The sequence below is a fragment of the Aotus nancymaae genome, unplaced genomic scaffold (assembly GCF_030222135.1).
Source record: "Aotus nancymaae isolate 86718 unplaced genomic scaffold, 86718_ANA_hifiasm-v0.15.2.pri h1tg000007l, whole genome shotgun sequence".
NCBI classification, from domain to species: domain Eukaryota; kingdom Metazoa; phylum Chordata; class Mammalia; order Primates; family Aotidae; genus Aotus; species Aotus nancymaae.
Window position 1 is genome coordinate 60334578 of NW_026988418.1, and position 15873 is coordinate 60350450.

The 15873-nt window shown below is 34.5% G+C and overlaps 1 protein-coding gene across 2 annotated transcripts in view; it reads right to left on the reverse strand.

Annotated features, from left to right (window-relative positions):
• SYCP1 (synaptonemal complex protein 1) overlaps window positions 1–15873 on the reverse strand; it is a 110664-nt gene that overhangs the window by 19217 nt on the left and 75574 nt on the right. Inside the window, exons 25-26 of one of the 2 annotated variants that reach the window (XM_064371878.1) lie at window positions 14641–14733; window positions 13432–13506 (exon numbers count right to left, since the gene is read on the reverse strand). In XM_064371878.1, coding sequence (XP_064227948.1) covers window positions 13432–13506; window positions 14641–14733 — 168 coding nt within the window. The remainder of the gene's footprint in view (window positions 1–13431; window positions 13507–14640; window positions 14734–15873) is intronic. The other variant, XM_064371881.1, reaches the window with a different exon arrangement.

The following is a 15873-nucleotide window of genomic DNA, read 5'->3' on the forward strand; positions in this document are numbered from 1 at the left end:
TCCAACATCAAAAACAAAAGGTAGATGAATCCATGAAGATGAGGAAAAAACAGTGTAAAAAGGTTGAAAATTCCAAAACCCAGAATGCCTCTTTTCCTCCAAAGAATAACAACTCTTTGCCAGCAAGAAAACAAAACTGGATGGAGAATGAGTTTGACAAATTGACAGAAGTAGGCTTCAGAAGGTGGATGATAACAAACTCCTCTGAGCTAAAGGAGCATGTGCTAACCCAAAGTGCAAATAAGCTAAGAACCTTGATAAAAGGTTACAGGAACTGCTAACTAGAATAACCAGTTTAGAGAAGAATATAAATGACATAGATGGAGCTGAAAAACACAACATGAGAGCTTTGTGAAGCATACACAAGTATCAATAGTCGAATCGATCAAGAGGAAGAAAGGATATCAGAGACTGAAGATTAACTTAATTAAATAAAGTGTGAAGACAAAATTAGAGAAAAAAGAATGAAAAGGAATGAATAAAGCCTCTAAGAAATATGGGACCATGTGAAAAGACCAAACTTATATTTGATTGGTGTACTTGAGAGTGACTGGGAGAATGGAACCAAGTTGGAAAACACACTTCAGGATATTATCCAGGAGAACTTCCCCAACCTAGCAAGACAGGCCAACATTCAAATTCAGGAAATACAGAGAACACCACAAAGGTACTCCTCAAGAAGAGTAACCTCAAGACAACATAATTGTCAGATTCACCAAGATTGAAATGAAGGAAAAAATGTTAAGGGCAGCCAGAGAGAAAGGTTGGGTTACCCACAAAGGAAAGCACATCAGATTAACAGTGGATCTCTCTGCAGAAACCCTACAAGCCGGAAGAGAGTGGGGGCTAATATTTAACATTCTAAAGAAAAGAATTTTCAACCCAGAATTTCATATCCAGCCAAACTAACATTTATAAGTGAAGGAAAAATAAAATCCCTTACAGGCAAGCAAATGCTAAGGGATTTTGTCACCACCAGACCTGCCTAACAAGAGCTCCTAAAGGAAGCACTATATATGGAAAGAAAAAATCAGTACCAGCCACTGCAAAAAAATACCAAAATGTAAAAATCATCAACACTAAGAAGAAACAGCATCAACTAATGGGCAAAATAACCAGCTAGCATGATAATGACAGGATTAAATTCACACATAACAATATTAACCTTTAATGTAAATGGGTTAAATGCCTTAATTAAAAGACATAGACTAGCAAATTGGATAAAAAGCCAAGATCCATTAGTGTGCTGTATCAGGAGACTCATCTCAAGTGCAGAGACACACATAGGCTCAAAATAAAGGGATGGAGGAATATTTATCAAGAAAATGGAAAGCAAAAAAAAAGCAGAGGTCGCAATCCTAGTCTCTGATAAAACAGACTTTAAACCAATAAAGATCAAAAAAAGACAAAGAAGTGCATTACATGATGGTAAAGGTATCAATGCAACAAGAAGAGCTTACTATCCTAAATATATAAGCACCCAATACAGGAGCACCCAGATTCATAAAACAATTTCTAAGAGCCCTAAAAGAGACTTAGACTCCCACACAGTAATAGTCAGAGACTTAAACACTCATCTACAACCATCTGATCTTTGACAAGCCTGATGAAAACAAGCAATGGGGAAATAATTCCCTATTTAATAAAATGGTGTTTAGAAAACTGGCTAGCCATATGCAGTAAACTGAAACTAGACATCTTCCTTACACCTTATACAAAAATTAACTCAAGATGGATTAAAGACTTAAACGTGAGACCTAAACCCATTAAAAACCCTAGAAGAAAACCTAGGCAATACCTAGGACAGAGTCATGGGCAAGTATTTCATGACTAAAACACCAAAAACAATTCCAACAAAAGACAAAATTGACAAATGGGAGCTAATAAAACTAAAGAGCTTCTGTACAGCCAAAAAAACTATCAACAGAGAGAAAAGGCAACCTACAGAATGGGAGAAAATTTCTGCCATCTATCCATCTGACAAAGATATAATATCCAGAATCTACAAGGAACTTAAACAAATTTACAAGAAAAAAAAATGACCTCATCAAAAAGTGGGAGAAGGATATGAACAGACACTTCTCAAAAGAAGACATTTATCTGGCCAACAAAGATGAAAAAAAGCTCATCATCACTGGTAATTAGAGAAATGCAAATCAAAACCACATTGAGATACCATCTCACACCAGTTAGAATGGCAAACATTAAAAAGTCAGGAAACAACAGATGTTGGAGAAGATATGGAAAGATAGAAACACTTTTACACTGTTGGTGGGAGTGTAAATTAGTTCAACCATTGTAGAAGACAGTGTGGCCATTCCTCAAGGATCTAGAACCAGAAATACATTTGACCCAGCAATCCCATTACTGGGTATATATCCAAAGGATTATAAATCATTCTACTAAAAAGACACATGCACAAGTATGTTTACTGCAGCATTATTCACAATAGCAGAGACTTGAAACCAACCCAAATCCCCATCAATGATAGACTGGATAAAAAAAATATGGCACATATACACCATGGAATACTATGCAGCCATAAAAAAGAATGAGTTCATGTCTTTTGCAGGGACATGGATGAAGCTGGAAACCATCATTCTAAGCAAGCTAACACAGGAACAGAAAACCAAACACTGTATGTTCTCACTCGTAAGTGGGAGCTGAATAATGAAAACATATGGGCACAGGGAGGGGAACATTACACACTGGGGCCTATTAAGGGGTGGGGGCAAGGGGAATAATAGAATTAGGGGAAATACCTAATGTAGATGATGAGTTGATTGGTGCAGCAAACCACCATGGCACATGTATACCTATGTAACAAACCTGCAGGTTCTGCACATTTCCCAGAACTTAAAGTATAATAAAAAATTTTAAAAAGAAAAAATAATTTTAAAAAATGAACAAAGCCTCCAAGAAGCCTGGGATTATGTTAAACAAACAAACCTAAGAATAATTGGTGTTCCTGAGGAAGAACAGAAATCTAAGAGTTTAGAAAATTTATTTGAGGAAATAATCAAGGAAAACTTCCTTGACCTTGCTAGAGATTTAAACATCCAAATACAAGAAGTTCAAAGAACACCCAGGAAAGAACCACCCACGTGGTCATCAAATTATCTAAAGTAAAGATGAAGGAAAGAATCTTAAGAGCTGTGAGGCAAAAGCATCAAGCTGGCCAATAAAGGAAAACCCATCAGATTAACAGCAGACTTCTCAGCAGAAACCTTACAAGCTAGAAGGGACTGGGGTCCTATCTTTAGGACCCTTAAACAAAATAATTATCAGCCAAGAATTTTGTATCCAGTGAAATTAAGCTTCAAACATGAAGAAAAGATAGTCTTTTTCAAACAAATGCTGAGAGAATTTGTCACTACCAAGCTAGCACTACAATAACTGCTAAAGTGAGTTCTACATCTTGAAACAAAACCTAAAAATACACCAAAATAGAACCTCTTTAAAGCATGAATTTCACAAGGCCTATAAAACAATAATACAATGAAAAAATCAAAGAATTCAGGCAACAGATAGCACAATGAATGGAAGAGTACCTAACACCTCAATACTAACGTTGAATGTAAATGGCCTAAATGCTCCACTTAAAATATACAGAATGGCAGAATGTATAAGAATTCACAAGCCAAGTATCTGCTGTCTTTAATAGATTCACCTAACACATAAGGACTCACATAAACTTAAGGTAAAGGGGTGGAAAAAGATTCCATGCAAACGGACACCAAAAGTGGGCAGGAGTAGTTAGTTATTCTTATATCAGACAAAACAGACTTTAAAGTAATAACAGTTTAAAAAGACAAAAAGAGACATTACATAATGATAAAAGGACTTGTTCAAAGGAAAAGATCAGAGTCCTAAAAATAGATGCACCTAACACTGGAGCTCCCAAATTTATAAAACAATGACTACCAGACCTTAAAAATGAGACAGACAACAACACGGATAATAGTAGGGGAATTCAATACTTCATGGACAGCACTAGACAGGTCATCAAGACAGAAAGTTAACAAAGAAAAAATGGACTTAAACTATACTCTGCAACAAATGCACTTAACAGATATTTACAGAACATTCTACCTAACAACTGCAGAATGCACATTTTATTCATCAACACATGAAACATTCTCCAAGGCAGACCATATGAAAGGCCACAAAACGAGTCTCAATAAATTTAAGAACATCAAAATTATATCACGTACTATCTCAGACCACAGTGGAATAAAATTGGAAATCAACTCCAAAAGGAACTCTCATAACCAAACAAATATATGGAAATTAAATAATTTGCTCCTGAATGATCTTTTTTGGGTCAAGAATGAAATCAAGATGGAAATTTAAAAATTCTTTGAACTAAACGATCATAGCGACACAGCCTATCAATGCCTCTGAGATACAGCAAAAGCAGTGTTAAGAGGAAAGTTCATAGCATTAAATGCCTATATCAAAAAGTCTGAAAGAACACAAATAGACAATCTAAGGTCACGCCTCAAGGAAGTCGAGGAACAAGAACAAACCAAACCCAAATCGAGCAGAAGAAATCACAAAGATCAGAGCATAACTAAATGAAATTGAGGCAAATAAAATACAAAAGATAAATGAAACAAAAGTCTGGTTATTTGAAAACATAAACAAAATTGATAGGCCATTAGTGAGATTAACCAAGAAAACAGAAAGTCCAAATAAGCTCAATTAGAAATGAAACAAGAGATATTATAACTGATATCAGAGAAACAAAAAAGATCAAGGCTACTATGAACATCTTTACATGCACCAACTAGAAAACCTAGAAGAAATGAATAAATTAATGGAAATATGAAACCTTCCTAGATTAAACCAGGAAGAAATAGAAACTCTGAACAGACCAATAACAAGCAGCAAGATTGAAATGATAATATTTTTTAAAACCTGCCAATAAAACAGTCCAGGACTAGATGGATTCACAGTTGAATTCTTTCAGACATTCAAAGAATTGGTACCAATCCTACTGAAACTATTCCAAAAGATATAAGAGAAAATCTGCCCTAAATCATTATATGAAGCCAGTATCACCCTAATACCAAAACCAGCAGAGGTCAAAACAAAAAAAGAAAACTACTGATCAATATCCCTGATGAACACAGATGCACAAATCCTCAACAAAATACTAGCTGGGTATAACAGCATATCAAAAGGATAATACGCAATGATCAAGTGGATTTCACACCAGGCATGCAGTGATGGTTTTACAATATGCAAGTCAACAAATATGATACACAACAGAAACACAATTAAAAACAAAAATAGTATGATTATCTCAATAGATGCAGAAAAAGCATTTGACAAAATCAGCATCCCTTTATAATTAAAACCCTCAGCAAAATTGGCACAGAAAGAACATATCTTAAGGTAATAAAAGCCATCTATGACAAACCCACAGCCAACATTATACTGAACAAGGAAAACTTGAAAGCATTTCCCCTGAAAACTGAAAGAAGTCAAGAATGCCCACTTTCATGACTATCATCAACATAGTACTGGACGTCTTAGCCAGAGCAATCAGACAACAGAAATAAATAAAGGGCACCCAATTGGTAAAAAGAAAGTCAAACTGTCACTGTTGACTGATAATATGATCATATACCTAGAAAACCCTAAAGATCCATCCAAAAAGCTCCTAGATCTGATAAACAAATTTAGTAAAGTTTTAGGATACAAAATCAATGTACACAAATCAGTAGCATTGCTATACACCAACAGTGACCAAGCTGAGAATCAAATCAAGAACTCAACCCCTTTTACAATAATTGAAATAAAAATAAAATGCTTAGGAATTTACCTAACCAAGGACGTAAAAGACTTCTACAAGGAAAACTTCAAAACACTGCTGAAAGAAATCATAGATGGCACAAACAAATGGAAACACAGCCCATGTTCATGGATGGGTAGAATCAATATTGTGAAATTGACCATACTGCCAAAAGCAATCTATAAATTCAATAAAATTCCCATCAAAATGCTTCATCATTCTTCACAGAACTAGAAGAAACAATCCTAAAAAAGAGCCCACATAGCCAAAACAAGACTAAGCAAAAAGAACAAATCAGAAGGCATCACATCATTACCCAACTTCAAACTATACTACAAGGCTACAGTCAACAAAACAGCATGAAACTGGTATAAAAATAGGCACATAGACCCATGGAACAGAATAGAGAACCCAGAAATAAACCCAAATACTTACAGCCAACTGATCTGACAAAGAAAACAAAAACATGGAGTGGAAAAAGGATACCCTATTCAACAAATGGTGCTCAGATAATTGGCTAGCCACTTGTAAAAGAATGAAATGATCCTCATCTTTCGCCTTACACAAAAATCAACTCAAGATGGATCAAAGACCTGAAACCATAAGAAGTCTAGAAGATAACACTGGAAAAATGTTTCTAGACATTGGCTTAGGCAAAGAGTTCATGAAGAAGAACCCAAAAGCAAATGCGCAAACAAAGGTCAATAGATGGGAATTAATTAAACTAAAAATCTTCTGCACAGCAAAAGAAATAATCAGCAGAGTAAACAAACAATGCACAAAGTGGGAGAAAAATCTTTGCAAATTACGCATCTGACAAAAGACGTAATATCCAGAATCTACGAGAAACCCAATCAAATCAGCAAGAAAAAAAATCCCATCAAAAAGTGAGCAAAGGACATGAATAGCTAATTCTCAAAAGAAGATCTACAAATGGCTGACAAACATATAAAAAAATGCTCAACATCATTAATGATCAGGGAAATACAAATCAAAACCACAATGCAATACTACCTTACTCCTGCGAGAATAGACATAATCAAAAAATTAAAAAATAATAGATGTTGGTGTGGATGTGGTGAAAAGAGTACACTTTTACACTGCTGGTGGGAATGTAAACTATACAACCACTATGGAAAACAGTGTGGAGATTCCTTAAAGAACTAAAAATAGATCTACCATTTGATCCAGCAATCCCACTACTGGGTATCTACCCAGAGGAAAAGAAGTCATTACATGGAAAAGACACTTGCACACACACCTTTATAGCAGTACAATTTGCAATTGCAAAAATATGGAACCAGCCCAGATGCCCATCAATCAATGGGCAGATAAAATTTGGTGTATATATATATATATACCACAGAATACTACTCAGCCATAAAGAGGAACAAAATAATGGCATTTGAAGCAACCTGAATGGAGTTCAAGCTCATTATTCTAAGTTCAGTAACTTAGGAATAAAAAACTAAGCATCATATGTTCTTACTTATAAGTGGGAGTTAAAGGACTTTGGAGACTCAAGGAGAAGGTGGGAGGGGGATGAGGAATAAAAGACTACACATTGGGTACAGTGTACACTGCTCAGGTGATGGGTGCACCAAAATCTCAGAAATCACCACTAAAGAACTTTTCCAAGTAACCAAACACCACCTGTTTCCCAAAAACTATTGAAATAAAAAAAAATAATAATAAAGATAAGAATTCACAAAGTTTTCAACAAAAAAAAGAAACACTGAAAGTCTTTCCTCTAAGATCTGGAATACAACAAGGATGCCCACTTTCACCACTGTTATTCAAATTAGTAATGGAAGTCCTAGCTATAGCCATCAAACAAGAGAAAGAAATTAACAGCTTCCAAATTGTAAAGAAAGAAGTCAAATAATCCTTTTCAGATGATATGAGCCTATATTTGGAAAAACTTAATGAGTCCACCAAAAAACTATGAAAACTGATAAAGAAATTCAGTAAAGTTGCAGGATACAAAATCAACGTACAAGAATCAGTACCATTTCTACATGCTAATAATGAACAATCTGAAAAATAAGTCAAAAAAGTAATCCCATTTACAATAGCTACAAATAAAATTAAACACCTAGAAATTAACTTACCCAAAGAAATGAAGGATCTTTACAATGAAAACTATAAAACACTGATGAATAAAATTAAAGAGGACACAAAAAAATAGAAAGATACTCCCTGTTCATGGACTGGTACAATCAATTTTTTCAAATATCTGTACTACCCAAAGCAGTCTACAGATTCAATGCAACCTCTATCAAAATACCAATGACATTCTTCACAGAAATAGAAGAAACAACACTAAAATTTATATGGAACCATAAAAGACTCAGAATAGCCAAAAACATCTTGAGGATAAAGAACAAAACTAGAGGAATCACATTACCTGACTTCAAATTATACTACACAGCCATAGTAACCAAAACAGCATCGTACTAACATAAAATCAGACACATAGATTAATGGAACAGAATAGAAAACCCAGAAACAAATCCATGTATCTACAGTGAACTCATTTTTGACAAAGTTGCCAAGAACATACAACAGGGAAAGGACAATCTCTTCAATACACAGTGCTGGAAAACAGGATATCCATATGCAGAAGAATGAAACTAGACTCCTATCTCTCACTATACCTAAAAATCAAATCAAAATGGATTAAATACTTAAATCTAAGGCCTCTAAAAGAAAACACTGAGGAAACTCTCCTGGACATTGGACTAGGCAAAGATTTCTTGAGTAATACTCCACAAGTACAGGCAATCAAAGCAAAAATAGGCAAATCAGATCACATCAAGTTAAAAAGCTTCTTCACAGCAAAGGAAACAATCAACATAGTAAGGAGACAACTCACAGAATAGGAAAAAATATTTGTAAACTATCCATCTGATAAGGGGTTAATAAGCACAATACAGAAAGGGCTCAAATAACCCTATGGGAATAAATCTAATAATCCAATTAAAACTGGGCAAAGATCTGAATAGGCATTTCTCAAAAGAAGACATACCAATGGCAAACAGGTATATGAAAAGGTGCTCAATATCATCAATCATCTGAGAAATGCAAATAAAAACTACAATGAAGTATCTTCTTACCCCAGTTAAAATGGCTTTTATCCAAAAGTCAGGCAATAACAAATGCTGACAAAGATATGGAGAAAAAGGAATCCTCATACACTGCTGGTGCAAATGTAAATTAGTACAATCACTATGGAGAACAGTTTGGAGGTTCCTCAAAAAACTAAAAATAGGCTGTGTGCGGTGGCTCACACCTGTAACCCTAGCACTTAGGGATGCCAAGACAGGTGGATCATCTGAGGTCAGGAGTTTGAGCCCAGCCTGACCAACAAAGCAAAAACCTGTCTCTACTAAAAATACAAAAATAAGCCACGTATAGTGGTGCATGCCTGTAATCCCACCTACTTGGAAGGCTATAGCTGGTTGCTATAGCTGCAAGGCAGGAGAATCACTTGAACCCGGGAGGCAGAAGTTGCAGTGAGCCGAGATCGTGCCATTGCAGTCTAGCCTGGGCAACAGAGCAAGATTCCATCTCAAAAAAAACTAAAAATAACCAGCTACTATATGATCCAGCCATCACACTGCCAAGTATATACCCAAAAGAAAAGAAATACACATACATAAGAGATGTCTGCACTCCCATGTTTACTTCAGCACTTCACAATAGCCAAGATTTGGAAGCAACGCAAATGTCCATCAACAGAGAAATGGATAAAGAAAATGTGGCACATACACACCATGGAGTACTATTCAGCCATAAAAAAGAATGAGATCTTGTGATTTGCAACAGCATGGGTGGAACTAGAGGTCATTATGTTAAATGAAATAAGCTAGGCACAAAAAGGCAAAATTCGCAAGTTCTCACTTATTTGTGGACACTAAAAATTATAGCCATTGAACCATGGAGATAGAGAGTAGAAGGATGGTTATCGGAAGCTGGGAAGGGTAGTAGGGAGGAGTGGAGGGGGCCTGTGGAGAAAGGGGAATGGTTAATGGGTATAAAAAATAGAATGAATAAGATCTAGCATTTGATAGCACAATAGGGTGATTATAGCCAATAATTTAATTGGACATTTAAAATAACTAAGAAAATATAATTGGATTGTTTGTAATACCAAGGATAAATGCTTGAGGTAATGGATACCTCATTCACTCTGATATAATTATTTTACAATGTATGCTTGTATTAAAATATCCCATATACCCCAGAAATATACACATCTACAATGTACCCACAAAAATTAAAAATTAAAATAAACCATAGCCCAATAGCTCTCATGAATGTAGATGTAAAAACTCCTCAGCTCAAAATGCTAGCCAATCAAATCCAGAAAAATAAAATGAAGATTATATACCATAACCAAGTAGGATTTCTCCCAAGAATGTAAAGGTGGTTTCACATCTGAAAATCAATTACTTTAATACATAATATTAATAGAATAAAGGACAAAACACACATAATCACCTCAATAGACATGGAAAAAGCATTTCACAAAACCTAACACCCTTTTATGGTAAAACAAAAGAAAACAAAGCAAACTTTAAACTAATTAGTAATAGAAGAAAACTTAGTCTGATAAAGGGCATCTAGATAAACTGAATTTCATCAAAATGAAAACCTTTGTGTTGCAAATGATACTAACTAGAAACTGAAAAAACAACCCAAAGAATGAGAGAAAATATCTGCAAATCGTACTCTTAAAACTGAATAATTAAAAGATAAATTACTAAATAATTTTTATTGATATATAATAGTTATACATATTTTGAAAGTACATGTGATATTTTGATATCTGTATCTGATACCTAATGATCAAAATCAGGATAATTAGGATATCTATCATCTCAAACATTTATCCAAGGTCTTTGGTTCCACTAGGGTTTCAGAGACCCCCACTTGAGCCCCGAAGCTCCCAAAGTGAGATTTTGACTGGATAGGTGCAGAATTCTTGTTGTTGTGAGGATATATAAGTAGGTTACCTTCTATTCCCCCTCTTAGTGATGACCCTGAAACAGTCTAATTAGCCATTACACAAATTGAATTTATTTAAAAGTCCCTTTCAGAAATCTACAAGCCTAGATAGTTTCATTGGAGAAGTCTACCAAACAGAAAGAAAAATTAACACCAATTTTATACAATTCTTCCTGAAAACAGAAGTGAGGAAAACACTTGCAGACTCATGATTTATCATAACCAGACAAAATAGTATAAAGAAGAAAACTATAGACTAATATTTCTCATGAACTTAGATGTAAAATCCTCAACAAAATATTAGCTGATTAAATCTAGCACATTTGGCCAAATCTGAAGTCAGCAAGGTAGAAATACATAATTTTTCCTTTGGGAGGGGCCCTAATAGAAAAGGGCAGCATACATTTTGAATAAAACAATCTATCACAAGCCTAAATTTTTTATGTATATCTATGTACAGGCACATTTGTGTGTGTACATATGTGCACGTATGTGTTTATATACTTTTTTCATAATCAGAAAGAAACACAGTATGATGCAAATGGAGGCCCTAAATTATTTTTGATATGCAAATAAAAATAAGCCCTTAAATTTGTTAATAAGGAGTTCAGTGTGACCAAAGTCAAGAAACTGGTTAGGCCAACAGCTAAATTGTAAGAGTTGAGGAGGTAAGAGCTGAAAAAAACAGACTAATACTTAAGAAAAGAACAGAGACAGTATAGCAGCTGAAGGAGTTTAATGGACGATAGAAATGAGACAGTATAGGAAAGGGATTCAGCCCTGGTAGACCAGAGATGATAATCAAGACCCTATGAGCCTCACATATCAAGGCATATTCTCTCCCCTACCTTTCCATCTCCCTTAATAAGCTGACCCAAGTCACACAGTAGAAGGAGGACCTCTCTTAACTTAGCTGACTAGACCGAATTCCTAAACATCAAAAAAAGAAACTAACCATTTATCTCTTTGAAGTGATGTCTCCCCAGGTTACTAAAAGTGGGACTCTAGCATACCTAATAAGAACCTGACCATCTTCCAGGTTTACTGAAGTGAGGTTCTGGCATTCCTGATAAGAAATGAAACAGATCCAGTCTGCTAAAGACAAGAAGGACTCCAACACTGACCTTTCACTGATGTTTTCCTCATTATAATCTCACCTTAATACTAAAATCTCCACCCAAGGCAGAAGTTATCCACCATTTTCTGATCATGCAATGTATATCAGAGCATGATGCTCCATTACACAAGCGCAAAGAAAATTTTCCCTAAATATGCTTGTACATCATTCCATTTTCTGCCTCAGCTTCTAAAATGACAACAGCTGAGCCTCAGGGAGCTAGCACCAAGATCCCTTTCCCATAAACTGCGCCCTTGCTTTGACTGAGCCACAAGCCTATTAAACCTTGCCCGAGAAAAAAATGTCTATTTGGTTTGGTGTTAATTTCTACTTACATGAGAGTCAAAGAACTTGGGATACAAGCTACAGTAACAGAAGTCTTATTTATGTTTATTGACTAAAGTAAAAATTAAAGATTGCTGAGGGTTTAATAGCATAAAAGAGTTAAACCATAGAAGAATTCCTCTTCTACTGAAACTGTAGCATAAAGGTAAGCATGAATCTTATTATTGCCAATAACGGGAAAACCATTTTGTTATTCCTTTAAAAGACGTTTATTGAAAATGTAAAAATTTCAAAGGCCTGTACTCAGATAAAGGTAAAACAAAGATAATTAAGGCATAATTAGCCCTTGAAGAGCTTGCAATATAATAAGGGGCACAGAGTAAAATAACCATTTTAACATTAAAAACAAAGTGCTATGAGATTACACACATATATAGTAAGCCCACAACTAGAAGATGAAAGATCTGTGAGATTTTCCAAGATAGAGAAAGATTAAAGGAATTAAATCCAGGAAACAAAGTAAACAAAGTCTCAGAGGCTTGAAATTGAAAGTGTAAGAAACTGTAAATTAAATTAGAAAAAACATTTAACTAGAAGATCTATCAAAGCTGTTCCAGAGTGATTAAGAGAACAGGTTTGAAGCCATGCAAAAATAGACCTAGATTTGAATTCTAGTCATTCTGCTCTCTTACTATGTAATCTTGAATAAATAATGTAACTTCTGTAAAAATAAAGATAATAATAAAGTATTGCATATAACATTGCTGTAATGATTAAATTAAATGTAAGTAGGGTACTAAACACAGTTCCTATCTCATAGAAAGCAAAAATAAAATAGTATTTGTCATTTATAGTGTGAATCAATTCACTCTGTAAACTGCAAAACGCTATAGAGATAGCCTTTTTGCTGAAACATGATGAATACCTTCAAAAAAAAGCACATCTAAATATATAAGCATTTTAACATGAGATAATATTACTCAAATACTTAGAGTAGAAAGTGTTTCTTTTCTTAAAAACACACTTAAATTTACATGTGTTTTACATTTACATTAGGAAATATTCTAAATGTTTCTAGAAAAAAGCTTATGGGGAAAAATTATTTTCTCATCCTATTACTGAAATTTATCATATTATTTTATAATATGACATATTTCTAAAAATCCAAAGTTGCCCCAAAACCTTATAATCATTTTATCTGTAATGCCACAAAACCTACTTTTTCTTCTCTTTCTATTTCAAGTTGCTTCTTAACAGACAAAAGTTCATTTCTAAAATTGGATAGTTCAATCTCCTAAAGAAAAAAAAAAACATGAAGTTTATAACAGCTTCCATGTATTTCTCAAGACAATGAAAATATAAACTAGTGCTCTGAGTAAATTCAACTTTGTAGAGAAATAAATTCACTCATAAAATATAGATACTTTTAAAGTCAACCAATATAAAGGCTGCTAGCTGAACATAGCTCAAGACCTCATTTAAACAAGTTTTTTAGGCTGGACACAGTGGCTTATGCCTGTAATCCCAGCACTTTGGGAGGCAGAGGCAGGCAGATCACTCAAGGTCAGGAGTACCAGCCTGGCCAACATGCTGAAACCCCATCTCTACTAAAAATATTAATACAAAAATTAGCTGGGCGTGGTGATGCACATCTGTAGTCCCAGTTACTCGGGAGGCTGAGGCAGGAGGATTGCTTGAAGCCGGGAGGTAGAGGTTGCAGTGAGCCAAGATCATGCTAGTGCACTCCAGCCTGGGCAACAAAGAAAGGCTCTATCTCAAAAAAAAAAAAAAAAAGATTTTTATAGTTTTCTTTAAAGAAAAATTTAACACAAAGTATATCTCTCCTTGTTCTCTCCCAATTTATCCTACCCTCCTCTCCCAATTTCAATCAGAAGTCCAAATTTGTTAATTGGAGTTTATAAATTTTCACTTGAAAAAAAGTTACCACTATTTTGAAAATTAAATTAGAAAAAACATTTAACTAGAAGAGCTATAAGATCCCTGTCAGATTTAAGCCTCATTCTATAGCTCAAAAATTAGTTTTACTTAATATTATTCCTTTTTTTTTTTTTTTTTTTTTGAGACAGTTTCACTCTTGTTACTCAGGCTGGAGTGCAATGGCGTGATCTCGGCTCACCGCAACCTCCGCCTCCTGGGTTCAAGCAATTCTCCTGCCTCAACCTCCCAAGTAGCTGGGACTATAGGCGCAGGCCACCATGCCCAGCTAATTTTTGTATTTTTAGTAGAGACGGAGTTTCACCATGTTGACCAGGATGGTCTCGATCTCTTGACCTCGTGATCCACCCGCCTCGGCCTCTCAAAGTGCTGGAATTATAGGCGTAAGCCACCGCGCCTGGCCACTTAATATTATTCTTTACCACCAGTCACTGTTGACATTATGAAAACTGCTATTTTTTCTGTATCTCACCAAAGATGCTCTCAGTGATGTCTGCTCCTGTTCTTTGCTCTTGTAAAGTCCTAATTCTGAGTCTCTTTCTTCAATGATCTTATCATATTGGTGCTATATTAAACAAATAAGATATTTTAGGTGTATTAAAACTAGATTATAAAATTGGTATGCTAACATATTTTATTAAATATTTAATTTAGTATTTAATTAATTATTTAGTATTTAATTTTGCAGAAAAATGATGTTTATAAATTCAGTAATATATATGAGTACATATATTTTTAATGTTTCAATTACATTTTTTCATTCAAACAACCTCAACGGTGAAACACTCAACAGTCTTGGAAATAACCTAAGAGCAGAAGATAATTCTTTTATTGGAAACATTGAATTTTAACATTTAAAAATATGACAGAAACACCAAGACTTCTACAAAACTGACTGATTCCAAACCTGGGACAGGAAATATAAGCCTTAAACATTTTGTCATAACTCAAAGAAAGTTATCAGAGAAAATTAAAATTAAGTCAAAAGAACTTGCCAGCCACCTTGAAGAGGCTCCTGCTGGCCAAACGTGGGAAAATGTGAGTTATCAATAAGGACACATGCTGCACTGCATTGAAACACACCAAATTTGTTTAAATCTATGAGCTCACAATGTTATTTAAATTATGTTTTTAAATGCCCACTGGTTCTCTCATAATAATCTCTTATTCCAGCAGTTTGGTTTTTTTTTAATGAATAGGTAGGTATACTCTACTTCTTCTCCAAATCTTAAGAATGAGGCTTAGTTCCTTAACAGATGGATACTCTAAAACAACAATTAAAAATATAAGACACAAACATATCAAACACTAAGCATTTTATCTATTTTGTCCTTTGATAAAAATTAATTTAGCCTTTTATGTGTTAGATATACCTACAGAATACAAATACCAATGAAATATTTATCTGGGCATGTACTTAAAAATATAAAAGGTAGAAAGTGCTATTAGAGACTACTAGGAGAATCCAGAAAAAGAGTGATTACTTTCATTCATCACAGATAATAGAGATTTCCTCAAGGAAGTGACACTCAGGCTCAACTTTGTACAGTTAAGATCTGAACTTAGAGAAATGGGCATCAAAGGTATTCCAGCTATAGTCAGTCACTATTGCATAGACAATAATCTTTTCTGACAAATAAGAATACTATCTTGATTTCACCATTTTTAACAGAAATATGACTCCTATTAATAATTTTCATTATAT